The 27685-nt window shown below is 40.6% G+C and overlaps 1 protein-coding gene across 6 annotated transcripts in view; it reads left to right on the top strand.

Annotated features, from left to right (window-relative positions):
• The window catches only part of dab2ipb (DAB2 interacting protein b), a 278946-nt gene that overhangs the window by 85955 nt on the left and 165306 nt on the right, over positions 1 to 27685 (top strand). For 5 of the 6 annotated variants that reach the window (XR_010958133.1, XM_067969754.1, XM_067969756.1 and 2 more), the window contains exon 3: positions 15065 to 15183. Coding sequence is in view for 4 of the 6 variants with exons in the window: in XM_067969754.1 (XP_067825855.1) it covers positions 15065 to 15183 (119 nt within the window). In the remaining 2 variants the exon portion in view is untranslated. Of the gene's footprint in view, positions 1 to 14713; positions 14785 to 15064; positions 15184 to 27685 lie in introns of those variants that run through there. The other variant, XM_067969758.1, reaches the window with a different exon arrangement.

The raw sequence follows: 27685 nt of genomic DNA, 5'->3' as shown, positions 1-27685 counted from the left end.
GTACCAAATTTTGAGGACAGGTTGCATAAACTTAGCGTCTCGCCCTTTGAGTTTAGGGGTGAATTAATCAAGGTATCTAAGATGATTAAGGTATTCAATAGGGTAGATACAGGGAAAGTAATTCCTCTGGTGGGGGAATCCAGATCAAGAAGGCATAATAAAATTAGAGCTAGGCTATTTAGGAATGAAATTAGGAAGCACTTTTTCACACAAGGAGTTGTGGAAATCTGGAACTCCAAAAAGCTGTGAATATTGGGTCAATTGAAATTTTCAAGACTGAGATCGATAGATTTTTGTTAGGTAAGGGTATCGAGGGACATGAAGCAATGGCCGGTAAATGGAATTGAGCGACAGTTCAGTCTTGATCTAACTGAATAGCGAAACAGACTCGAGGGGATGAATGGCCTACTCCTGTTCCTATGTTCCTAACTTCCTATCTGCGCTATTAACACCAGTGTTTCTAACACTCTGTGACTGTGACCATGGTAAACTATCCCTCCTCAACCTGTCTGCACCCTTTGACACAGTTGACCACACCATCCTCTCCTCCGCCGTCCAGCTGGGTGGGACTGTGCTCACCTGGTTCCATTCTTATCTATCCAGTCGTAGCCAGAGAATCACCTGCAGTGGCTTCTCTTCCTGCTCCCACACCGTTACCTCTGGAGTCCCCCAATGATCTATCCTTGGCCCCCTCCTAGTTCTCATCTACATGCAGCCCCTCGGCGACATCATCCAAAAACACAATGTCAGATTCCACATGCACGCTGATGACTCCCAGTTTTACCTCACCACCACCTCTCTCGACTTCTCCACGGTCTCTCACTTGTCACACTGCTTGTCCGACATCCAGTACTGGATGAGCAAAAATTTCCTCCATCTAAACATTGGGAAGACCAAAGCCATTCTCTTTGGTCCCCGCCACAAACTCTGTTCCCTAGCCACCGACTCCATCCCTCTCCCTGGCCACTGTCAAAGGCTGAAGCAGACCATTCGCAACTTTGGTGTCCTATTTGACACTGAGTTGAGCTTCTGACCACATATCCGCTCCATCACCAAGACCGCCTACTTTCGCCTCCGTAACATTGCCCATCTCTGCCCCCGCCTCAGCTCATCTGCTGCCGAAACCCTCATCCACGTCTTTGTTACCTCTAGACTTGACTATTCCAATGCTCTCCTGGCTGGCCTCCCATCATCCACCCTCCATAAACTTGAGCTCATCCAAAACCCTGATGCCTGTCTCCTAACTCGCACCAAATCCCGTTCACCCATCACCCCTATGCTCGCTGACCTACATTGGCTCATGGTCCGGGAACGCCTCAGTTTTAAAATTCTCATCCTTGTTTTCAAGTCCCTCCGTGGCCTCGCCCCTCCCTATCTCTGTAACCTCCTCCAGCCCAACAACCCTCTGAGATCTCTGTGCTCTTCCAATTCTTACCTCTTGCACCTCCCTGATTTTAATCGCTCCACCATTGGCAGTTGTGCCTTCAGCTGCCTAGGCCCTAAGCTCTGGAATTCCCTCCCTAAACCTCTCTGCCCCTCTCGCCTCCTTCAAGACGCTCCTTAAAACTTGCATCTTTGACCCAAGCTTTTGGTCACCTGTCCTAATATCTCCTTATATGGCTCGGTGTCAAATTTTGTTTGAAATCGCTCCTGTGAAGCACCTTGGGACATCTTACTATGTTAAAGGCACTATATAAGTGAAAGTTGTTGTTGTTTAAGGGAAGCATGTCTAACCTAATTATCCTATGTAAATTGCATCTAATTACTGTTTATTTTAAATGGGTTAAATGAACTAAAATAATGTGACCATGATTTGATATGAGCACAAACAATGTAGATAAAAAATATACTCGCGTCTCTGACTGCCGCTTGCTGATTCTATTCAAGTTAATGCAAAATAGTTTGACTCGTGGTTAAACTAAACACATTGGTGAGAGTTGACAATTCATTTTATGGAATCTTGTGTGGAGTTTTGTGTATATTAAAGCTAAGTGAAATCTTCTCTGCAGTAATGTTTTGACCCCTAGTTTTAACCAACATTGACTAATACTTGAAATAGCAATGTTGTTTTTAAAAATATAAGAACAAAATAAAAGTTTTAGGCAGAGTGGACAGCATTTTGGGCACAGCACATAGTGTCATGGTAATGGTGATTATACAGGCTTGATTTTCCCCATGCTGCTGAGTTCCTAATCTCAGCCTCATGTCTGTGGGAGACACTGAGCAAAGAGACCAAGTGCATCTCCAGATGGGGCAGGAATTCTGGAAGATGAGTTGTTCCCTGGGCATTCTCACACACCTCCTAGCAACTAGTTCTTAATGATATTGTCAGAAGTCTAGGAAAAAGTCATCTGTCCTCTCTCCCTCTTAGATGTTGTTGGTACAAATCAGGAAGAAAAAAACCACTCATTTTAACAATTTTGTTCAGCCCAAAAGGGGCATTCTTCCTGTTTGATAGAATGAGATATGGAAGGTTTACTTAGTAAACTGGGCTGAATTTTTTTTGCTGATGTGTTGCAGAATAAATGATTCCCTAAAGTTAATTCATTTCAAAGCTTTGTAAAGATAAGACCTATGGGTTTTACATTTTAAGGGAAGTATAGTTTCTAAATAACCTAATTTGCATATGAGGCTTGAATCTAATTACCAAGCCTCATTACTGTGTGATTAACAGCATAATATACTCCAAAGTTCCATAAAACTAGCACTTAAACTTTTGAGATGCAGAGAAAACCCTATTTTCTAATTAGAATTTGCATATGCAATTTAGATCCTAATTAGCATAATTAATTTTATGAACTAGTCTAACGAAGATACTATCCACATGTTATTGTGGTAAGACTTGATTATTAATAATTTAAAAATTACATTGTCATCAACACATTGCTCCCTGACCTGTATTTTACCATTATACAAAACTATGTTGATTTGTTTAGCAGTGATTAGAAACTTTCAATCATTACTTTAAAGTGGAAAATTAGTCATTTGTAGTTTTGAAACAGATGTAACAATTGTAAATTTTAATTTACAGTTTTAAAAACTCTGGAAACAATCCAGAAATACATCCAAACACACAATATTTTGACTATTAAAGGTAGATGTCACCATTTTATCAGAATAATATAGTGGATACAGTAGCGTAACAGATCAAGTTTACTTATCTCAATGGAAAAACAATTTTGATTTGTAACATCAAAATAAGTAGCACACGTTTTCTATTATGATTACCCCTGTGTATTAATAAGTAGCAATGTTCCTAACTAGTGTCAAGATTTCCTGACCTCCTGTATATGTTTGCAAACCACTCACCAAAATATATTTACACTCAAGACACCTTTATCTGTCCTAAACACTAAAATACACATATAAGTAATGAACAATGCCCGTATTAAACTATTTACAATGCTATATAAAGAGCAATTAATTTATCACAAAGCATTCTACCTACAGAAGAGCATATTGTGCAACTGTGAAGATGTTAGAATCTCAGTGGGTTGTGATGAGCTGTCAGAAAGACAGAAAGCTGAAGCAAAGGACAAAGAAAGATTCAAGAATAGTGAGTCGTCACTGGGATTACCAAACTGATAAAAGGTTTTTTCTTCCTTGTTTTGGTTCTCGGCTATATTTGTCCGTGGGCACTCATGCAGGCCAATTTGGATTACTGATACTGGTGCTACCCTGTTTCTACCTCAGTGCCTATCAGTGTTAATTTTCCTTCAAAACTATATAGTTTTGAAAATATATGTACTGTACTTTTGAAGGAAAATGTCGGACTTGCATTAGGCCGTACAGTAGTTTAAAATTCAGCATTGAGTCTTGGTTTTGTTTTTAGGAGTAGAAAATAAATAAAACTGATGCTTATTAGGGGAGTAGCCACTATTCCCTAAATCCCACAGTGATTCACTTCAATTCTGTAGTAAGGAAATGGCTGAAATAAATTGCTACTTTAACAGATCGTTTTTAAAATGAGCAGGACAAAGGTTCATTCCGAGGTATCCCCACATGATAAGTTTGCAACTCCACTTGTGCTACCAGGAAAAGTCCAAGGAGAGGGCTATTTTTACACACCTCCAAACAATTGGTTCAGGAATGGCATTAATTGAGGTTTGGAAAGAAGTCAGCAACATCCTCCTTCAGCTGGGACTGGTGAATATTGGGAATACCAAAATTTAACAAAAATGACAGCAGTAAACCCGCGACCTCCACCACCTAAAAGGACAAGAGCAGCAGGCACATGGGAACAACTCCACCTGCACATTCCCCTCCAAGTCACACACCATCCCGACTTGGAAATATATCGTCGTTCCTTCATCGTCGCTGGGTCAAAATCCTGGAACTCCCTAACAGCACTGTGGGAGAATCGTCACCACACGGACTGCAGCGGTTCAAGAAGGCGGCTCACCACCACCTTCTCAAGGGCAATTAGGGATGGGCAATAAATGCCGGCCTCGCAGAGAGCATGGCTGCAGATAGCATATAATACTAATTCTTCTTTTAGAGTACACAAAATGCAGAAATGCACTGACCTAACTTTAATTATATTTTGAATGCAGGAACGTAAATAGGTCAGGGTTAAAATAATTTGCCCAACATGACATTGTGAACATCCTGCATACTCATTAAGAACATCCTCTTAAAATGTTTCTTGGATGGTTCTTCCACTAAATCGCCCAAGCTGATGCAGCCTTAACTAACATACTTCAGCCATTTGTTACAAGGAGAAGTGAAGAAAAGCTGTTCATATAACTGAATAACTATACCGATGCATTAAATTGAATTTAATGTTCGATTTAAAAAGATTTAATGAAAATAATAAATTTGAAGTTATTTGGATTACATGACTTTATCACACCATTTTGGCACAAAGTAAAAACAAATGCTAAAACAATCAGCAATATGGGAAAACTCCAGACAGAAGCATGTCTTGGCATTCAATTTTGCATCAACAATGATGGTACAGTTTATAATCCAAAACTGTAACTGAAAGGATCGTCCTACAAGGATTCAGTATACTTAAATGTATTTGTCTGAATTGCACAAATCTAAATGCTATGAAGGATACATTTTTTTAAAAATTCATTCTCGGGATGTGGGCATCGCTGGCAAGAACAGCATTTATTGCCCATCCATAGTTGCCCTGAGAAGGTGGTGGTGGGCTGCCTCCTTGAATTACTAGCAGTTTGATACAACAGAGTAGCTTGCTAGGCCACCTCAGAGGACAGTTAAGAGTCAACCACGTTGGTGTATGACTTGAGTCACATGCAGGCCGGACCAGGTAAGGAAGGCAGATTTTCTTCCCTAAAGGATAATAATGAACCATTTGGGTGTTTATGACAAAATGACAGCTTCATGGCCACTTTTACTGATAATAGTGTTTTATTTCCAGATTTTTAAAAAACTGAATCCAAATTCTCAAACTGCCATGGTGGGGTTTGGGCTCACATTCTCTGGATTATTAGTCCAGGCCTCTAGATTACTAGTCCAGTAACATAATCACAATTGTTCTGTACCTCTCTACATATATGTACAGTTTTTGGTGTATCTCAGTTCTCACTTTTTTCAATTTTTATGCTTTAAAACTGCTGGTGTAAGGCAGCTTGGGAAGTGGATATTTTGATATTTACCCAACAGTGACATGAAGTTCTATTCCATTATCCCACTCAAATTATATTAAAACTTGACTACCAATTTATTGTCACGTGTGGAAATTCTGGCAGCACTGCAGTTAAATGAAGCATATGGCAGTGCACAAGCTATATACTTGTAGGAGTTTTATTGAAACTCCTCTTTGAATTAACCAATGTTCTAAAATGCCACTAGTTCTGTAATATTTCAGAACCAGAACTCTAGGCAACTATCTAGACTATATATGTATAAATCTACGCTTACAAGCCACAGTACACAGTATCCTATTTAAGGACACGTTTATACTACAATGGCACCTCCAACAATCCAGCGCCCCCCCCCCCCAGCCACCGTGCTACCACTGCAGTGTCAGCCTAGATTATACACTCAAGTCCTGGGCTGGAATTGAAAGTGAGAGTGCTCCAACTGACCTTTGGATCTCTTTTTAAACTTACCATCAATGTTGTTAAATGTGTCGATATTGCTGCTTATATATACCCTCTAAAGAATTAAAATTTAATTCCTGAGAGAAGAACTCGGCGTGTGTGCAGTTGCACACATGCACAGAACTATCTCCTGGTCTGAAGAGTTGAACATCTAACAAGGCATTGCAAATAGGATAGTGTCTGGCAGGAATTGACAATCTCAGACCAATAGCTGCACCGTAAATGCAGTGTTAATTCCACTCCCCATTTACGTTACTGGAGTTGAGTTTTGTAATATAACATTAAGGGAAGTTCTACACAAAGTCTGGTCTCAGGCTGCCTTTTGCCAGCAGTTTTTAAAACATGAAATGTTGAAAGTCGACTGGGAGAGGCTGCTAAGTCTACGGATATCTCCCTTTGTAATATTTATAATCATGTGTAAATTTAGATGAATACAGTCCCTTTAAAGTTTCACTGTAATGAATGGGCTCCTCATTAACTGATACACTGGAAAGCTCTTTCATGTTGATATTGCTGCACTTTAACCCACTTGCTTTAGTAGAGAAATATGCTATGGATTTCTCAAAGTAGAAAAATCATCCAGTCCAGATGGGATGCATCCTAGGTTGCTGAGGGAAGTATGTGGAAATAGTAGAGGTTCTGGCCACAATCTTTTTCAATCATCCTTGGATATGGGAGTGGTGCCTGAGGGCTGGAGGGTTGCAAATGTTACACCTCTGTTCAAAAAAGGGGAGAGGGTTAAATCCGGTAACTATAGGCCAGTCAGCTTAACGTCGATGGTGGGGAAACTTCTAGAGACCATAATCCGGGACAAAATTAATTGTCACTTGGAAGAACTTCGCTTAATAAATGACAGCCAACATGGATTTGTTCAAGGCAAATTATGTCTGACAAACTTGATTGAGTGCTTGGATTTAATAACAGAAGGTTGATGAAGGTAGTGCAGTTGATGTTGTGTATATGGACTTGCAAAAGGTGTTCGATAAAGTGCCACATAGTAGACTTGTTAGCAAAATTGAAGCCCATGGGATTAAAGGAACAGTGGCAGGATACGAAATTGGCTAAGAGACGGAAAGCAGAGAGTCGTGGTGAATGGTATTTTGTTAGACTGGAGGGAAGTATACAGTGGTGTCCCTCAGGGTTTGTATTAAGGCCACAGCTCTTTTTGATATATATTATTGACCTGGATTTAGGATTAGGAGGTATAATTTCAAAGTTTGCAGATGACACAAAACTTGGAAATGTAGCAAACAGTGAGGAGGATAGTAGCAAACTTCAAGAGGACATAGACTGGTGAAATGGGCAGACACATGGCAGATGAAATTTAATATAGAGAAGTGAGAGAGCTGGGGGTTCACATACACATTCCTTTGAAGGTCAAGTTAATGAGGTTGTTAAAAAAGCAGATGGGATCCTGAGCTTTATAAATAGAGGCATGGAGTACAAAAGCAAGGAACAATGATTGGTTAGGCCTCAGCTGGAGTATTATGTCAATTTCTGGGCACCACACTTTAAGAAGGTTGTCAAGGCCATGAAGATGGTGCAGAGGAGATTTGCTAGAGTGGTACCAGAGATGAGGAACTTCAATTATGTGGAGAGACTGGAGAAGCTAGGATTGTTCTCCTTCGAGCAGAGAAGGTTAAGGGAAGATTTAATAGAGGTGATCTAAATTATATGGGGTTTTGATAGAGTAGATAGGGAGAACTTTTTCCACTGGCAGGAGGGTCGATAGCCAGAGCATTTAAAATGATTGTCAAAAGAACGAGGGGGGAGGATGAATAGAATTTTTTCTATGCAGCGAGTTATGGTGATCTGGAATGCACTACCTGAAAGGGTGCTGGAAGCAGATTCGATACTAACTTTCAAAAGGGAATTGGATATATACTTGAAAAGGAAAAAATTGCAGGACTATGGGGCAAGAGGAGGTGAGTGGGACTAATTGGATAGCTCTTTCAAAGAGCCGGCACAGGTACGTTGGGCCGAATGTTGTTCTTCTGTGCTTTAAGTTTCTATGCTTCCTGTGCTGATTGAACAGAAGAAAAATGATGAAATAAAAGGCATTGTGATATCCCCACCTTCCTAAAGTACACTTCTTGCAAGTATACTGATTTTAGTTAAGATCTATCCAAGTGGTCTGTAAATGCCATTCTTCCACCTATTAAACAGCTTTTGAGATGGTTGATTTTTTAAAATACTTTCAATAATCTACCAAAATAATGAATTCAAAGAACTACATAGAATTATATAGAATCTATAGCACAGAAACAGTATGTTCGGCCCAACTAGTCTGTGCTGGTGTTTATACTCCACACGAGATTCCTCCCTCTCTACTTACCTCTACCCATCCTGCCCCCATATCCCTCCATTCCGGTCTCCCTCATGTATGCATCAATTGTTCCTTTCAATGCTATCTGCTTCAACCACTCCATGTGGCAGCAATTTCCACATTCTCACCACTCTCTGTCTAAAGAAATTCCTCCTAAATTCTTTATTTGATCTGTTAGTTGCTATCTTATATTTATACCCCCTTGATCTGGACTCACCCACGAGTGGAAACAGTTTCTCCACATCCATCCTATCACATCCCTTCATAATTATAAAGCCCTCTATCAGGTCTCCTCAGTCTTCTCTTTTAACATTACCTCCCTGCTTTTGTATTGTATTCCTCTGGAAATAAACCTCATTCTTTAATGGCCTTCTTAACTTGTACTTTTTGTGTTTGTACTTTTAGTGATTTATTTATCTGTATTCTCAAATTACTTTGCTCCTCTACCCCATTTAGTTTCTTACTTTCCAAGGAATAAGTGGCCTCCGTATTCTTCCTACCAAAATGAACCACCTCACACTTCCCTATATTGAATTTCATTTGTCATTTATCTGCCCACTCTGCAAGTCTGTATAATCTTCCTGCATTTTGGTGCAGTCCTCCACATTATTAGCTATAACCCCAATTTGGTATAATCTGCAAATTTTGACACCATACTTCCAATTTCTAAGTCCAAATCATTTATTTATATGGTGAACAACAGTGGTCCCAGCACGTATCTCTGCTGGACACCACTTTCCATTTTATGCCAATCTAAGAAACTTTCCTTAACTCCTAACCTCTGTGTTCTGTTTTGTTGCCAACTTTCAATCCATTCTGCTATCTGACCCCTGAGTTCACACGCCCTGACCTTTGTTATGAGTCTCTTATATGGCACTTTAGTGAAGGCCCTCTGAAAGACCATGAATACCACATCCACTGCATTGCCCTTGTCTGCTCTTTTTGTTATTTCTTCAAAGAATTCAATAAGGTTGGGTGAATATGACTTTCCTTTTAGAAATCCATGCTGACTTTTTTATATGTTCTCTGACTCTAGATTTTTTTTCTAACTGATCTTTTCAGCAAAGATTCTAGCATCTTTCCTGCCACTGGCATTAAACTTAACTGGCCTATAATTCCCTCAGTTAGTTCTATCTCCCTTTTTGAAGCTAGGAATTACATTTGCTGTTCGCCAGTCCTCTGGCATTATTCCACTTTCTACTGAATTTTTATATATGGATGCTAGTGCCTTTGCTATTTCCTCCCTAGTTTCTTTAAGTATTCACTGGTGGTACCCATGTGGGCACGAGGGTTTGTCCTCAAGTTTGGCTAGTATTTCCTTTCTTAACTGTTAAGTGTATCACTTTTGACTTCTACTGTTGTAATTTCCTCCTTTGGTAGCCTCTTCAGTGAAAACTGATGCAAGGGGGGTGATTTTAGGAGGCAATTGCGGGTGCGTTGGGGTGGGAGGACTCCTAAAATGGTGGCAATCCTGTTTGGGTTCGGAAGCCAGATCCAACCCACCGACTTCCGAGTTTCCCAGGGACCCACCTGTGTGCACACGGGCAACCCGAAAACGGAAGTCCCACCGGCAATTAAAGTTGGCGGTTAAAGAGCCAAATGTACCTTAAGGCACTTTACCTGTGACAGATGAAGTAATTAGAAAGTTTTTAACTTAGGTGGGCGGCTTGCCCACCACTTCTGATTCACCCCTGGCAGATCAGGGAACAAGAAACTAAATAAATTAAATAAAAAACCATGGAAGGGAGTGAAAACACTAAATGAACCTACCTTTTGAAACCTGCTCCGATGTCTCCCGCTCCAATGTCCCCCTCTTTCCCCCCCCCCCCGATGTTCCCCTCTTCACCCCCCCCCCGATGTCCTCTTCACCTCCCGATCTTCCCCCTCTTCATCCCCGATCTTCACCCCCCGATCTTCCCCCTCTTCACCCCCCGATCTTCCCCCTCCACCCCCAGATCTTCCCCTCTTCTTCCCCCCCCCCCCCGATCCACCCCTCCCCCACCCCCACCCCCCCGGTCTTCCAGTCCATCCCCGATCTTCCACTTTCCCGATCTTCCCCTCTTCCACGCCCCCTCCCCCCCAAACCGGTCTTCCAGTCCAGCCTCCAATCTTCCGTCCTCTCTCTTTCCCCCCCCCCACCCCCCCAGTCTTCCAGTCCAGCGCCAGATGACGTCTCACTCTCCTTCTCTCTTCTCCCCCCACCCCGCTCATGTTGCAGCTCCTGATGGCAGCCAGTCTGTCAATCAGGCTAGCTGCCATGCGCGAAACCCGGAGAGGACGTTAATCACTATCGATCAATGTGCGATCACATCGGGAGCGGTAAGTTTTGATCATGCAGGTTTGCCATATGCACCTCCCCCCCCCCGCTGCCAACCCGCTACCATTGTAAAATCGAGCCCAAGGTATCTATTCAGCATTCCTGCCATTTCAGGATCATCATCTCTGAGTTTATCTCATCTCATATTTAGCTCATCCCTTAGTGGCTGTATCCCTATCTTAATTCTCTTTGTTACTTATGTGCCTATAGATTACTTTACTATTTCTTTTTATATTCTTTGATATTTTCATTCCATATTTCCTCTTTGCCTACCTAATTGTCTTTTTAATCTGTTTCCTAAGCTCATCATATTACCTTTTGTCATCCTCCTTTATTGTTTATACACTTTGCGTAAGTGTATTGATCTCCCCTTTAAATATTGCCCACAGTTGTTTTACATCTTTGTCAATATTATTCTCCAGTTTACTTTCCTTAGTTCCATCCTTATTCCCTCATAATTTGCTTAATTTCCAATCTACTAAGGTATTTTACTATCACTTCCTATAACTTTTTCTGTTCTGACTATATGTTATCTTTACCTCTTTTTGTATTTTTTTTTATTCGTTCATGGGATGTGGGCATCGCTGGCGAGGCCAGCATTTATTGCCCATCCCTTATTGCCCTTGAGAAGGTGGTGGTGAGCTGCCTTCTTGAACCGCTGCAGTCTGTGTGGTGAAGGTTCTCCCACAGTGCTGTTAGGAAGGGAGTTCCAGGATTATGACCCAGTGATGATGAAGGAACGGCGATATATTTCCAAGTCGAGATGGTGTGTGACTTGGAGGGGAACGTGCAGGTGGTGTTGTTCCCATGTGCCTGCTGCCCTTGTCCTTCTAGGTGGTAGAGGTCGCAGGTTTGGGAGGTCCTGTCAAAGAAGCCTTGGCGAGTTGCTGCAGTGTATCCTGTAGATGGTACACACTGCAGCCACTGTGCGCTGATGGTGAAGGGAGTGAATGTTAGGGTGGTGGATGGGGTGCTATTCAAGCGGGCTGCTTTGTCCTGGATGGTGTCGAGCTTCTTGAGTGTTGTTGGAGCTACAGTCATCCAGGCAAGTGGAGAGTATTCCATCACGCTCCTGACTTGTGCCTTGTAGATGGTGGAAAGGCTTTGGGGAGTCAGGAGGTGAGTCTCTCGTCGCAAAATACCCAGCCTCTGACCTCCTCTTTTAGCCACAGTATTTATGTGGCTGGTCCAGTTAAATTTCTGGTCAATGGTAACCCCCAGGATGTTGACTGTGGGGGATGCGGCGAGGGTAATGCCATTGAATGTCAAGGGGAGGTGGTTAGACTCTCTCTTGTTGGAGATGGTCATTGCCTGGCACTTGTCTGGCGCGAATGTTACTTGCCACTTATCAGCCCAAGCCTGGATGTTGTGCAGGTCTTGCTACATACGGGCACAGACTGTTTCATTATCTGAGGGGTTGCGAATGCAACTGAACACTGTGCAATCATCAGCAACATCCCCATTTCTGACCTTATGATGGAGGGAAGGTCATTGATGAAGCAGCTGAAGATGGTTGGGCCTAGGACACTGCCCAAGTAGCCATCATAGTAGGCAAAGCAAAGGAGGAGCCCATTCGTCCCATCGTGCCTGGTGCCTTTGCTGGCTCTTTGAAGGAGCTATCCATTTAGTCCCACTCTCCTGCTCTTTTCCCATAGTCCTGTAATTTTTTTCCCTTCAAGTACTTATCCAATTCCCTTTTGAAAGTTACTATTGAATCTGCTTCCACAACCCTTTCAGGCAGTGCATTCCAGATCATTACAACTCGCTGCTTAAAAAAATGTTTCCTCATGTTGCCTCTGGCTCTTTTGCCGATCACCTTAAATCTGTGCCCTCTTGTTACCAACCCTTCTGCCACTGAAAACAGTTTCTCCTTATTTACTCTGTCAAAACCCTTCATGATTTTGAACACCTCTATCAAATCTCCCCTTAACCTTCTCTGTTCTAAGGAGATCAACCCCAGCTTCTCCAGTCTCTCCACATAACTGAAGTCCCTCATCCCTGGCACCATTCTAGTAAATCTCTTCTACACCCTCTCTAAGGATGAGTGCACTCTGACCTTTGCACTCATCCCTTTTTCTTATTGTTAGGTTACTATTATATCCACCCAAACCCTCCCCCTCCCCCCTTTACTAGTTTAAAGTCCTTTCTGCAGTCTTATTTATGCTTTTTGCTAGGACCTTGATCCCAGTCCGGTTCAGGTGCAACCCATCACAGGGACATAATATTGGTGACAGTGTCCCATGAACTGGAACCCCCTCCTTCGCACACCAGTCTTTCAGCCATGCTTTCACTTTCCAGATCTGATTCTCCTTATGATTAGCACGTGGCTCGGGTACTAATGTGGAGATTACCACCCTCAAGGTCTTGCTTTTTAATTGAGCTCCTAGCTCCCGATACACCCTTAGCAGGACCTCCTCCCTATTCTTTCCTATGTTGGTGGTTCCTACGTGGACCATGACAACTGGTTCTTCCCCATCCCCTTCCAAGTTCCTTTCTAGCCATTTCAAAATATCCCTTACCCTGGCAAAACATCCTCCTAGACTCCCAACCACTGATAGTGTTGATGATTCATCTATTTATTTTGAAATCCATTCACACTTTACATATTTTATAATTAACTGTGTTTATTAGATGATTCATTGTGAGTTCATGAAAATTTGTTGATAACATAAATGAGACAAGTGAGCATGATTCTTTTGAAGATCATTTGGCAAATTAAACAACAGACAATACTAGGGTTTAAACTTGAATTCACAAACCTTATTTTTCACAAGTAATTTCATAACGTTTCAATATCAGGGCTAGAATTTAAGCTAGTGAACACTGAACACTCAATGAAATACCTAGATCTGAAAATGTAATATTCCATTCAATATTTCTGCTATTCTGCTGACACTGAAGGTGGCTGAATGTTTTGGCATACAATGGAGAAGGAAAGTGGCAGTATTAATATACAATATGCTATACTAAGTGAACTGCATAGATGAGTACTGCAACAATATAAATTATTATTGTTACACAAAACCTCTTCAAAGTTTCATGCAATACGTATTAATTACATATACATTTATAAAATCTTTCCAGAGCTTGATAATTATGCCAAAATAAATTGCACAGTGCAGAAAATGCTCATTTATTTTGATTGCTCCAATATTGTTTATTAAATGTTTTTAAAAAATAAAGTTTAGTACTTAATCTTAGTATTTCTGAGACAGAGAAGCTGTAAAAACTGTAAATTTCTAGTGCTAAAATTAGAAAAATCTGCAAAATCAAAAGAACTGTAATTATGTACTTTCATTATTAAATTTACATCTTTTATAAAGCTAACACCACAGCATATGGACGGTGTGCATTTAAGCAGTTTACTCCAGTGTGTAACTGGATATCTTTTTCAATTTAATGAAATGAAAGGCAACTAAATTTGGTCAAACATTGCAACTAGACATTGACTTTATTTCCAAATTTTCTGCAGCATTTAAATTAATAAGCCTGTGTGAGTCTTGTTTCAACATTTGTATGTGTGGTTTAAATCGTTATTGCACTCTGTTTTAATTTCATGGACAATTTAGCATTTTATCTATTGTTTACTGACGCTTAAAAAATTCTTGCACTTAACCACAGATAATGATCACATCAGAAACATGACTCAGTCTTCAATTTTGGAAACAAAAAAAATACGTTTTGCATTTTAATGCTGAGCTCATTTTTAAAAAAACTGACACAGTATGAAGTCATTTAGTTTACGGTCACTCGCATTGCATTACCTGTATGGGAGTTCAGAATAATTTGCTGCCAGCCTAGTGCAATGCATATTGTGCTCGTTTTGCAATGCTGTTAGAAAGTTGTGGAGCATTGACATTTTTCTTACAAGAGGGCGAATGCATATAAAAGCCATGATGTGGCGATGCCGGTGATGGACTGGGGTTGGACTATAACCTGGTGTTGTAAGATTCCTTGCATATAAAAGCAGCAGATTAGTCTCTCAACCAACAAGGAAATTGTTACACCCTAAACAGTTGCTAAATGTAATCAGTGACATAGTGTTTCAAAAATGCAGAAAAGTTTCACAGGTGCTGAACTGGTAACATGCATTTGCCATTTTTTTTATCACACAAGATAGATATATAGTTATTTTGAGAGCTAATGGTCGCTAAGGCAACCAAGGCTGAGCTGAGGGAAGTGTGCAGTGAACGCGGCGCTGCCGCTTGCCTATTCCCAGCTCTGGGATGTGCCTATGTGCAGCAACGCTGACGATGTGCGCTGCTCATAGCAGCGGCTGTGCCGGCCAGTCGCAGACTTTCACTCGGACGGAAGTGCCTCAATAGTCTCTCTTTTGTTATCTGCCAACAGGGGTTCCTGAGCCGTCGGCTGAAAGGCTCCATCAAAAGGACAAAGAGCCAGCCCAAGCTCGACAGGAACAGCAGTTTCCGGCATATCTTACCTGGATTTAGGAGTGTGGAGAATGAAAGGTAAAGTGCGTCTCTGATGATCCCCCCCCCCCCCCGTACCATTTACTGCCTGAACCGCACGAATATCTTTGCATTAACAAATGTCTTCTTTGTAGCGGACGTGTAGCCCAATTATTGGCTTCCTTAGCGATGGTGTAATGATTTTTGTACAGCTGCCGAGGAATCAACCCAAATATTATAACAGCGGAATTGAAAATATCTTTTTCCAGCTTAATTGTTCCCACATTTGCTTCCTGTGAAACGAGGCATGCCTTTATTGTGGTTATTGGTACTGTTCCCCTGTGAGGTGCTTCTTTTCTGGGTTGTATTTTTTTTGCAAGAGATTAATTATTTAAACAAGTAGTTTAATTTTTTATAGCTTCCGCAGTCTGATATTTTTCAGAAGAATAAATAAAACCGGCTGCCAGGCGATTGTTCTCTTTCAATACATACGTACATTTATTTTTTGAATATCTCCGTTTGACTATTGCAGTTGGGGTTGGGTTCTGCAAAGTGCAGCGTTCCGCTAATCTGATCTTTGTACCTTGACCGCGAGTTATTGTGAGAGGTTATTGTGGTACAAGGGTATCTGAAAGTGAACCGTTTATCAACCGACATTTCCCCCTAAAAATACAGGTATCTGTGCATAGGTGAGAAGAGTTGAGCGCAGATACTTCACTCTGTCACCTGTCGGTGCCCAGCGCAACGTTAATTCGCGTTTGCTATTTTTGGGGCTGAATCTGGCCATGTCTTCAGCCGACTGTATTAATAGATCTGCTTTCTCCTACAGCATCCCAATGAATAGTCAGGTAATGTCCACATGAGCGGGGTGTTTATTATTCAGTCAGTTCTAGTCTGTAGTGTGGTCACATTAATTGAGGGCATGATGTACTGCTGTGCCTCTTGAAGCAACTGGGACCACACATTCTCGCCCGCCAAGCCATCCTGTCAATTTTGCAATTCGCTTTAAAAAGTAGTGATAATTAGCCATCTGTTTCCTTCAAAGGGCATATATCATTCCACACTAAAGAAGCCATTCAACATATTTTCAGTTAATGAAGGGACAAAGCCTAAATTAAATTATGGACAGTAACCTTCAACATATATTTGCTGTATTGAGTTGGGGTGGGGTAATTGAAATATATAAATTTGATCTACATGTCTTTTGCTAGTGCTTGGAAAAAAGTGAATATTTCATAGTCAGGTACAAAGAATGTTGTGATATAAGTAGCCAATTAATAGACAAAACTGGTTACCCAATTATTTTCCTTTTCTCAATTTATTCATTGGGATATTGCATTAGGATTGGTCATGGAAGCTGTATTTATGTAATTTCTTTAATAGTGGTAAATTGATGATGAATGTAGTACAAACTCATGTAAATCACGTATAAGTGAAATTGAATCTAATTATCCCCAGTCCAGACTGCACATGCTCTGTCTGTTAGAACGACAAAAGGAAAAAAGATTACAGCACTGGCCTTTCAAAGGACAGTTTAAATCCATTCTGAATTTGGTGACAGATGTTCCCTATTAATTTAGCTGCAATTATTCTTTACCATGAAGAGAATTTTGGCCCCATGCCTTTTCCATAAACTTAAACTGCAATTTAATAAGCTAATAAAATGTGCAAGTATGGCATCAGTGCTACAGCATTAATATCTCCTCTTAATGCAAGCCATTTAAGTTACATGTCAGCTTTTCAAACCTATTTAAAATTGAGTATATTTGGGTCATGTACAGTCTTTTAACAATAAAATGCCTGGTCGCATCATAGTGTTTGCTTACAGCGTTTGTTGTATTTGTGAAAGATTGGGAACCCTCAAGACAAAGTTAGAATTAAAGTTGTGGAGAAAAGTAAGCCGTTTCGAATGTCACACTTGAATGTGACATTCCTAACTTACTATTCCAAGTATATTCATCCACAAATACTGCATTTATATGTTTCATTTATTCCCCACCCCACCACCACCAAATGCCATCCCCATGCACTAAAATGTTTCTTTGTTGAAATGCAAGCTTAAATAAACACATTTTACCTGGACGGAGCCTTCCATTTTTTCCCAGGTGTTTGACATTCAAGGATCAAAGGAGATGAAATGAAGAGATTGTTTTTCATTAGCAGCTTTTAATAAAATTACTCGTACATTATACATAATTTTTTCCCCTTAAGTTTTCTCCCCTCCTTCAGTGAAGGTACTGACTCATGTTAGGGTGTGGGACCCACATATGCTCATCATACCTGGTACCACAACCAAGTGACCATTATAAACAGTGACTGATAGCCGACTGCTGGACCATCGAGGGCATGAAAGCTGAGCTTGATCTGTCCACACCCTGTGTCCTCATGTGCACACTTTCCAGCAAGGGTCATTGTATAGATATCAGGCATGGAAACCTTGGCTGATTTTTTTCCCCCCCTCACCAGGGCAACTGAAGCCAATTGTAGCGAAATTTCACCACCCTGGCTGAGATCAGCTAACTCACCATGGACCAGGAATTAAACCTGAGATCTTCTAGACTCTGTGGTTCAGCTATACACTTCCTTTATCAACAGAGTTGTTAAGGAATAGTGAACCTCCTGACACCACACCAGAAATTATTTTCTTTTAATGGTAATCTTTTTCAATAGATAAGTATTTCATTAACAAGCTTCTGTCATCACTATAGTGAATACAGATAAATGTCTACTTTTCAGAATCCTGATTCTTTTATTAACTCAGTGCTAAACAGTCTGATTAAATGCACACTTGTGTAGCGCACACATATTTAAGTGCATAGATTTACATGACTTCTGATGGGCCCTTCACTCACCTAAGTGCACAGGTTGTTGCTTCCTAAGCTCCATTGTCTCCTGCAGACAAAATATTTTACATCTTTTAACACAAAGCAATCAGTGTTTATTGCTGCAGATATACCTACCCAAAGTGTTGATAAGGCTGAGTGACAGCACGTGGTAAGACCAATCAGTCACAGTGCTTCTGGACAATTGCTTGAAGACAAGTGGTTACTGATATTGTTTCAAATAGAGGCCATGTTAAATTCAAGGATGTACAGATCAACAAAAGCATTACCAACTCTTTAAGCTCCAATTGCTCATTCTATTCTTTGAGCTCTATTAACTTTGCATCTGAAATACACTTTCTTGTGTTTTTGTCTTTCTCTTCATCTAAAGGGCTAAATGTGTTCAAGCTAGGTCTGTTCCACATGACTCACACAGCTCTCCCTTCTTTCATCTGCTGTCACTGATGCTGCTGTTTTAATAGAGCGCTTCCGTCAGGAGGTAGAGAGAAACCAGTTTCTCAATACTGAACAGACAGTTGTCCTAAATGAACTTAACAACCGACTTGCTTTACCTTGGAGACTTTCAGAAAGTCAGTTTTACGGTGTTCTGTCTGATCTTTATTTAAAAAATGTAAGGAAGAGTTAAGCTACTCATGCAGAGTAGTAGGTCAGCCAATTTTAATGAAAGAAAAATGTTGAATATAATATATGGCATGGAGTACACATGAAGCATGTGACACAGTCTTTCAGTATTGCATAAAACAAACAAGCCTCGCTTTGCAGTTTCGGATGTCATAAGAATCCTGTTGTTTTACAATCTTTGTATGCTTTCACTTAGATTCTATAACAATATTATGCAGCAATGAATACCAACAGATACATCATCACAGCTACTGTGTAGCATTTGGCCATGCTGTATCTATGGCTGTCGGTGCTTGTCCATCTCCAGTCAGAAAGTGCTCATAAACATCTTCAAGTTTCATTGATGAGTAAAGTACTGTGCCTGCTAACTGAAGATGGATTCAATCTCCCTTTGTTTTTGGAATTTTTGCATACAGTAAGTTCAGACTCTTACATTGGTATGGTTTTTACTTTGTTTACAGTCCCTCCAGCTGTTGCTCTGTAGCCTTGCATTTCTAATATTCTAATTTCTGCTATTGGTACAATTTTTCATTCTCTTATAAAACAGCCAGAAAAATATTAAGTCATTGCTATGTTTTGGAAAAACAGACGTTGATTGTTTTAAACTCTAGAGAGAAATTAAAGTGATTGTGTTCTGTATGTTTTCTAAGTCGTAATTTAATGATTTGCCTCTTAACCAGAAAATTTGCATTGCTCACAAGTGCACCTAAAAATAGAAGCAAGGATTTGATGTTTCTGATTTAATCCTGGAACAGAGAAAGGTTATGAATAAGTTGGATTTTGAAAACCATATCTGTTAAAGGTATATAAAGCAAGGACAGTGAATGTAACGAAGCAATATTATAAATTACTAGGGAGTGAAAGAGAAAATACGGTAAAAATGATCGATAACTGAATAACTAAACATAGACCCTAGTATTTTTCATGCTGTAACTGTTATGTTTTCCAATATGTGATTGGTATGATTTTGAGATTCTTAGCATTTAATTTTGTTGTCTTGTACTCGGATTTCAGGATAACATAATGGTGGGTTTGTAAGAGTTTCATATATCTACTTAAACCAAAAAGCACCCAGCAGTACAATTCTATGTGTAGTCCTTCAAACTTGGGTTGTATCTGGAAAGAGCATTTTGAACTATATAATGCCAAGGTGAAGTACTGATGCCTGCAGGTCTGTGACTGAAGGTAATAATGCTGAGAGCAATTTGAGTTGATGAATTATGAGCATCACACAAGAAGCATATCACCCCACAGTAAAGATTATTGGTTTAAGTGGGGTTTTTATCTGTAACTGAAATGGCTAGTGAAGCTGTACTTGATCTTAACTATCAACTTGATTTTTTTCCCCCAGCAACTGATTTCTAACAGCTTCTTCATGAATGCAGATGATTTATCAAATCTGACCCATGATCTAATTGAGGCGATCTTAGTCATAGCCCAGCTTTCTTGCCTGAAGGGATTTTTTTTTTGTTTTTATCTGTTATAATTGTTTAGTTTTGGCTCAGCTTGAAGTTGCCTAGCTCTCCCATGCCCGGAGGTGTTTATTCTAAATTTCAGCCTTTGCCTGTGCTTGGAATGGCCATTGGGCCAGGCTTTGCCACGTTTTTGTTCAAATTATTTCTAGATTTAAAATAAAATTGTAATTGTTGAATCTCTGATTGAAGGTATTATAGACTGGAGTCCATTTTTTGATATATTTTAATTCTTTTGATTCTTTAAAAGTTTTCTCCAGATCAAGGACTTAACCTGTACTCTGCTCAGCCAATTCTAGGGGAAAGTAAGGAGTTGCATTTCCAGAACTGCAGCCTCCTTCGTGTATGCAGGCTTACCTCATCCACCTGCTGCTGATTAGATAGGGGTGCAAGATCACGTATATTGAAGTCAGTGGAAGAAATTGATTTACCTCTAATTAAACGAGGGAAGTATTTTCCCAGTGTGCTAGGTCTTAAAGCTAATCTTTAAGAGAAAAGAGACATTAACCACAATTTCAGTTGTTCTGAAATTGGGTGAGTCACATATGCTCTGGGTGGAATTTTGAAATCCTTAATTTATTTTGCTTTTTCTCAAAATGACAGTTTTTCTACCTCTTCTGCAGAGAACTTGTCATGTGCCAACAAAGCTAGTAAACCCACCCATAGAATCAATGCTTTAGAAATTTATACATATTGCCATGTAACTTGGAAGCTTCTGTTTAATTTCAAGTACTTGAATTTTATAATTTGTCTTTGCCAAACACTCCCCTCAGCCAGAAGACAGGAGGTTGGGGGGTTGGGGGGGGCGGGGGGCGATAGTCCAATGACTGATATAGTCAGTGCCACTGCTTCAGCAATCTGACAAGAGGTCTGCTTCAGTGATGCAGAAGGGACTTTTTCTTGGCCCCTTTTCTCTCCTGCGAATGGTAAAATGAGTCAAAGCTTGAATTTTAACTTGAGTTCCCCAATTAAAAATCTAGTGCTGTAGTGTGTGGCCGTTGTGGTTTCTGATTTTGTGTAGCGTATGTTCCATTTTAGATTTTTAGCCATTTGAATGGGAATGAGACTGATTTTCTTCAGCAATTTGCAAAAATACTGTTCCACCTGAAATTCCATTATGTATTTAAATTGTTTAATGCAAAACTACTCTAATGTTACAAGCAAATCCTTTTAAAGCCCCCCTCACTTGAGTGCTTTTCAGTACTGCTAATAGCATCATTTTAGTGTCCTCGTTAATTTGCGTATATCATGTCCCACGCAAACATCCATGTCACCCCTATATCACTACCAGTAATGTAACAAGACATCATAATGGCGAGTTTTTCTGCCAGAGGCAATGGTTCAGTGTAGCGTTAATTTGTTTGTCTGTAGTGAGTGAACGAAGAGGTTCTAAATTTCAATGGTCTATCTCAGGAATCCCCAGTTGCATTCAGCCAAGGTCATCTTACCTCAGACAATAACCTTACTGAGGTCCAGGACTGGCATTGCATGTTTAGCATGGGTATTTCAATAGTTGTGATCCTTTCATACTATAAATAAAAATCCAAGCCACAGTTAACCACACTTTCTCCTCTTAATTTTGCATGGAAATCAATCAACACTTTTTTTTATCTGATTCGGAATCCAGCAGTCCTCATTTAGTGCTCCTTTAAGAGAATCAGAACAGTGATCACAAACTCTCCACTCAACTCTGTTCAAAAATAATTTATCACATCAGCCAAGTCAACTTTTGTCCCATCCATTGAGCTCTTTCTCTTCTGGCTTGTTAATAATTGCTGTCAATCACACAAGTTTCCGCTGATGAGCAGAAGTGAACAATGATTGACTAACCAGAACCAAAAGAGATTCATGGTCGGGTCAAAAGTTGAGTTACTGACAATCCCATGTTCATGTTACCTCATGCTTCAAAGTCCTGTGCAGTCAACAAAAACTAGTTTTGAGATACAAAAGCGAATAACAGTCTGCCATTTGAGGACCCATGATCTGTCTAATTTAGAAATAGGTAAATCCTGTATCCCAAAAGTATCTTTTCATTTCTGCCATATAAAGAAAGAACTTAGCACCTTACCATGTCCGGAGGATGTCCCATACTCTTCACAACCAATTCATTACTTTTTGAAGTGCAGTCATTGTTATATAGGCAAACGGGAATGGGAAGACATCTCAAAGTGTTTTACATTAAAGAGAAACAAACAAAGAATGCAAGCAAAAGGGGAAATTGCAGAGTGTCTGGTAAGAGACCAAAGGCTAAGACCACTTTTTTTACTCCTGAACCCCTTCCTCGTTACCTCTGCTGCCAAAATCTTAGACCATTCCATCAATGCCCTGAGGCTCGACTTCGAGAGAACTCTCCTTGCTAGCTTCATTGTCTCAAAGAAAGAAAAGAAAGAACTTGCATTTGTATAGCATCTTTCATGACCTCAGGACATCCCAGAGCGCTACACTGCCAATAAAGTACTTTTGAAGTGTAGTCACTAGGGAAACCTGGCAGCCAACTTGCGGACAGCAAGGCCCCACAAACAGTAATGAGATAAATGACCAATTAAACTGTTTTAGTGGTGTTGGTTGAGGAATAAATGTTGGTCAGGACATTGGCAGAATTCCCCTACTCGTCTTCAAATAGCGCCATGAAATCTTTTACATCCACCTGAGGGAGCAGACAGGACCTCTGTTTAACATCTCATCCAAAAGGTGGCACCTCTGACAGTGCAGCGCTGCCTCAGTATTGCACTGGAGTATCAGCCTAGATTATGTGCTCAAATCCTGGAGTGAGCTTGAACCTACAACCTTCAGTCTCAAGAGGCAAGAGTCATGTCATGCCACAGCTGACATGACTCAACCCTCCACAAGTTTCAACTCAATCAAAACGCTGCTGCCCGAATCCTTATCTAAAGTCTCATCACCCCATTCTCTCCAAGTTCCCTCTGGCTCTTCATGCCCCTTTGAATCGATTTCAGAATTCTTACCCCATTTTCAAATCCCCTCATTGCTTTGCTCCACCCTTCATTATTCATCTCCCCCTGCCTTACAGTGTTGGATATGCTGTTTCTCCTTGTTTCTCACTCTTTCCATTCCACAATTGATAGCCATTTGTTCAGCCATTATACTGCTGTACCGTGGAGCTCCTTGCCCAGTTCCCTCCCATTTTCAAAACTACTGCAAAGCCCTTCTCTCTCTGGCTCTGTCCTTTGATTTGTTACTTATTTTTTCTATTTTTCCCTCTTGCTTGGTGTGCATTGTTTTGTCCTCAATATAAAACACTTTGAGATGTCTTCCTGTATGTGAGAACTGCTACAGAAATGCAAATTGTTGTACTCAGACAGAAAATTATGCAACATGTGGCAAGTGTAGAAATTAGTGGAAGTTGCGATGGGATAAGAACATAAGAAATAGAAGCAGGAGTAGGCCATACGGCCCCTCAAACCTGCTCCGTCATTCAGTAAGATCATGACTGATCTTGCATTGCAACAAATAACTTGTCCTAACATATGTATAACAGCAATTACAGAGATCTGCACAACAGATCTCCTGAAGGGTTCATAGAATCAAAGCGCGGAATTTGCCAGTCATATTGACAGCATCTATGACTACTGTCATCCAGAATCGTTATCAAATCTGAAATGTTTTGTCTGCTTAGCAGGTTACCTAATCCAGTCTTTACTAGATCTGCATAAAACTAATAGAGATCAGAATGTCATTCTCTTTAAAGGGACAGTGTAATAGGAACTGGATGTTATCAGCATACATGTATAAACCGATCCCTTGCTCCTGGATAATGTCATCAAGGTAGTATGTAAATAGTGAAGGGGATGCAGGAGGTGGCTGCAGGCAGTGGAAGAGAAACCATGTGAGGTGAAGTGGAACTAGGAGACAGCAGCAGCAAGAAAGTGGACTGCAGAGGAAAGATGTACAATGTTAGATGGCAGCAGAAAGGACAAAGAGCCATAGTTACACAGGATAGCTTCGTGACTTTGACCATTGCTGTGGGCAGGGTGGATACTATAATGGAGGGCCTCAAATGTAGTGGAAGAGGCGGGATCATTTTCTAGGATTTTGAAGACAAAGGAAAGGTTGGAAATCGGTCAGCATTTGGAAAGAATGGAGAGGTTAAGAGTGAATTTATTAGGGGATTGATAACATTGGTCTTGAAGGAGATGTGTAAAGAAGTGATTACAGCAGAGGCTTCTTATGATGTTTAATTTACTAGCCAGATTTCTGACTCATGGTTTTAATTAAAAACCGTAGGAGTTAACAGCACTAAAACAGGTTAAAATAATATGAAAATAGAGGAGGCGGCTGAAACCAAATGAGGAACAGAGGCCTTTAGAAAAATTCCAAAACAATAGGGATGGGATTAACAACAGGTTAAAGATGTTCACATAGGTATTTAGGTAAGGAAATCACAGAACCAGTCACACCTATGTGTGTTAAATTCATAGTAACTAATTAAAGTTTTAGGAGTTTACAGTACATGGCGGTATGGTATATTCTTGATGAATGTCATTAGCTCTTTGAGTTTCTTAATACCTTGGCATTGCTTGTGTGTTTTTTTTTTAAATACTGAACTTCTAAATGGTTACTTATAGGATCCAAGTGTCCCCAGCCAGCTATCAAATTTTAGGGCCATAAAAATAAAACCACTGTACTCATACAGCCCACTGTGCCTCACCTCCACTTCCACAATGATGGCTTTTGGTAAAATATGATACTTATTGTTGTAAACTGGTGAAATTGTTGGCTCAAATAAATTCATAGTCAAAACAATTGCTTTTTCTTGCTTTCCTTTCAAGTAAAAGACAAATAAAAATGTCAATGTGCAATTACTGTCTATTTAACCTTGATGCTTTACCTAGATTATTTGACTTGGCATCTGCTTTTTTATATTTTTTTCCACTTGAGATCAGTGCTGATGAGATTAAATCCCTGTTAAGTTGAGGGCACGAACATTCCAAACCGTGGACTACAGTTCCATTCCTAACAGCATAAAACCATAACCTGGTGGGATCATCTTTTTGCATAGCACCATGCAACTGATTATATCCAGACCCCTGTTATTGGTATTCATATATAATGTTTTTATACAGAAGCATATCTTCATGAGGATGCAGGTCCTTGAGGCAATCTTTTATTATGAGCCTATTATCACAAATTATTCATTATCAGTGCATTATTATGTTCCATTAAACGTTGTTCTTCAGGCAAATAATTCCACTAGAGCAAGTTACTAAACTTTTTGAGGCAGAAATTGCTTGCAAAATAACAGTGAGCTCAACAGTGCTCACCGTTGTTAGTGGCGAAATGGAGGAGCAAGTTCCGGCGTTCGCACATGCACACTGAAACGCAGAAATCTGGAACTTGCTCCTACTGGTTCGCCGGTGATATGACAGCTTCAAATTAAAGGTATATTGCACATTGCAATCAGGAAAATCATTCAAAAAGAATTACTCGCTCATCTTCCCAGTTGGAAAGTAACTAATCATAGGATCATAGAACGGTTACAGCACAGAAGGAGGCCATTCGGCCCATCGAGTCCATGCCAGCTTTCTGCAGGAGCAATCCATCTAGTCCCACTCCCCCGCCCTTTCCCCGTAGCCTTGCAAAGTTTTTCTTTCAAGTACTTATCCAATTCCCTTTTGAAAGCCACGATTGAGTCTGCCTTCACCACCCTTTCTGGCAGTGCATTCCAGATCATAACCACTCGCTGCATAAAAAAGTTTTTTCTCATGTCGCCTTTGGTTTTTTTGCCAATCACCTTAAATCTGTGTCCTCTGGTTCTCGACCCTTCCGCCACTGGGTACAGTTTCTCTCCATCTACTCTGTCCAGACCACACATCATTTGGAATACCTCTATCAAATCTCCTCTCAACCGTCTCTGTTCTCAGAATAACAACCCCAGCTTCTCCAGTCTCTCCACGTAACTGAAGTCCCTCATCCCTGGAACCGTTCTAGTAAATCTTTTCTGCACCCTCTCCAAGGCCTTCTCATCCTTCCTAAAGTGCGATGCCCAGAATTGGATATCACCACAAAACAGGGAGGCTTAAAAATACCAGGTCTAAACTAGTTTTAACAGCGCAGTTAGTCTTAATGACTGCCAAACAACTAAAAATTAACTTCTAAAACTCTGGAGTCTCATTACTTCCTTATTTTAAGTTTTTGGTCATTAAAAAAAATTAATTATGTTTTTACTTTTCCCTTCTGTCTCTTTTATTTTGTTCAATTACTTCTTACCCTCTCTTTTTTTCACTGTCCATAACTGTTTTACAATTATTTTGATCTTGTACCTTTCACTTCCTGGTTTTAACATTGGAAACCAGCAGAGAGAGTTACGCAGCTTGTCAAAAATGCTGCAATCTGAGTGGTCGAGAGAAGAACGTAATCCTTTTGCTTCTCCCAAGGTCGTAGCTTCACTTGAACTGATCCTGGGCTCTTTTCTGCTTCCTATTCGAGGAAGTGCCTGAAGAAAAGTTAGTGGGTTAGTATAAATCCATAGAGCGGCGAGCAGTGTTGGTTTGCCGCTCCGAGCAATTACAGCCCCATTATGTCTCTGTAAGAAAGGACCAAGACAATTGAGATTTACTAATGAAGATATATTGGTACTAACAGCAAAATAAAAAATTGCTTTTTTTATAGGAAGTGTTTTGATTCTTGACTTTTCTGATGCTTATTAAAATGAAACCAGTCTTTACGTTTTTGTACCACAACCGTAGATGCTTTTGAACAAATTCCGAAATAAACTATGCAAATCATAGACAATAAAGATTACCAGTAATTTTTTTTGGTAACTAATCAAACTTATTGAAGTCTTTTATTTTTATTTATTTTACTATTGGACAAAAGGTGGTTTAATGTGACATAAGAGGCTCAATTTTAGGGGCAATTGGGCGCAGGGGGCTCCGAAAATCGCAGAAATCCCATTCAGGTTCAGAAGCCGGCTCCAACCCGCCAACTTCCGAGTTTCCCAGGGACTCATCTGTGTGCGCACTGGCGACCCGCAAACGGAAGTCCTGCCGGCAATTAAAGCCGGCGGGATGACAGTTAAAGAGCCAAATGTACCTCATTGAGGTACTTAAGGCACTTTACCTGTGACAGAGTAAGTGATTAGAATGAATTTTAACTTATCTGGGCAGCTTGCCCACCGCTTCTAATTCACACCTGGTGAATCAGGCGTGAAGGGCCGGAACAGGGAAAAAGAAACCAAATAAATTAAATAAAACACCATAGAAGGAAGTTACAACACAAAATGAACCTACCTTTCCTCCCTGCTCTGATATCCGATGTCGCCCTCTCTGATCTCCCCCTCTTCACCCCCCCTCCCGATGTTCTCCTCTTCACCCCCCAATGTCCTCCAGATGTCCCCCTCCACCCCCCCCGATATCCTCCCGATCTTCCCCTCTCCCCCCCGATCTTTCATTCTCCTGCCCAATGTCTCCCTCTCTTCACCCCCAATGTCTCCCTCTCTTCACCCCCAGTGTCTCCCCCTCTTCACCTCCCCCCCCACCGATCTTCCACTCTTCCATTCCAGCACCAGATGGCGTCTCGCGCTCTCTCTCCCCACCACCTCCCCCCCCCCCCCCCCCCCTCCCGCAACCTTGCGTTGACAGGCTGGCTGCCGCCAGGAGCTGCAAT

This window comes from Heptranchias perlo, chromosome 31 (assembly GCF_035084215.1).
Source record: "Heptranchias perlo isolate sHepPer1 chromosome 31, sHepPer1.hap1, whole genome shotgun sequence".
NCBI classification, from domain to species: domain Eukaryota; kingdom Metazoa; phylum Chordata; class Chondrichthyes; order Hexanchiformes; family Hexanchidae; genus Heptranchias; species Heptranchias perlo.
This window is presented reverse-complemented; position numbering and strand designations above follow the sequence as displayed.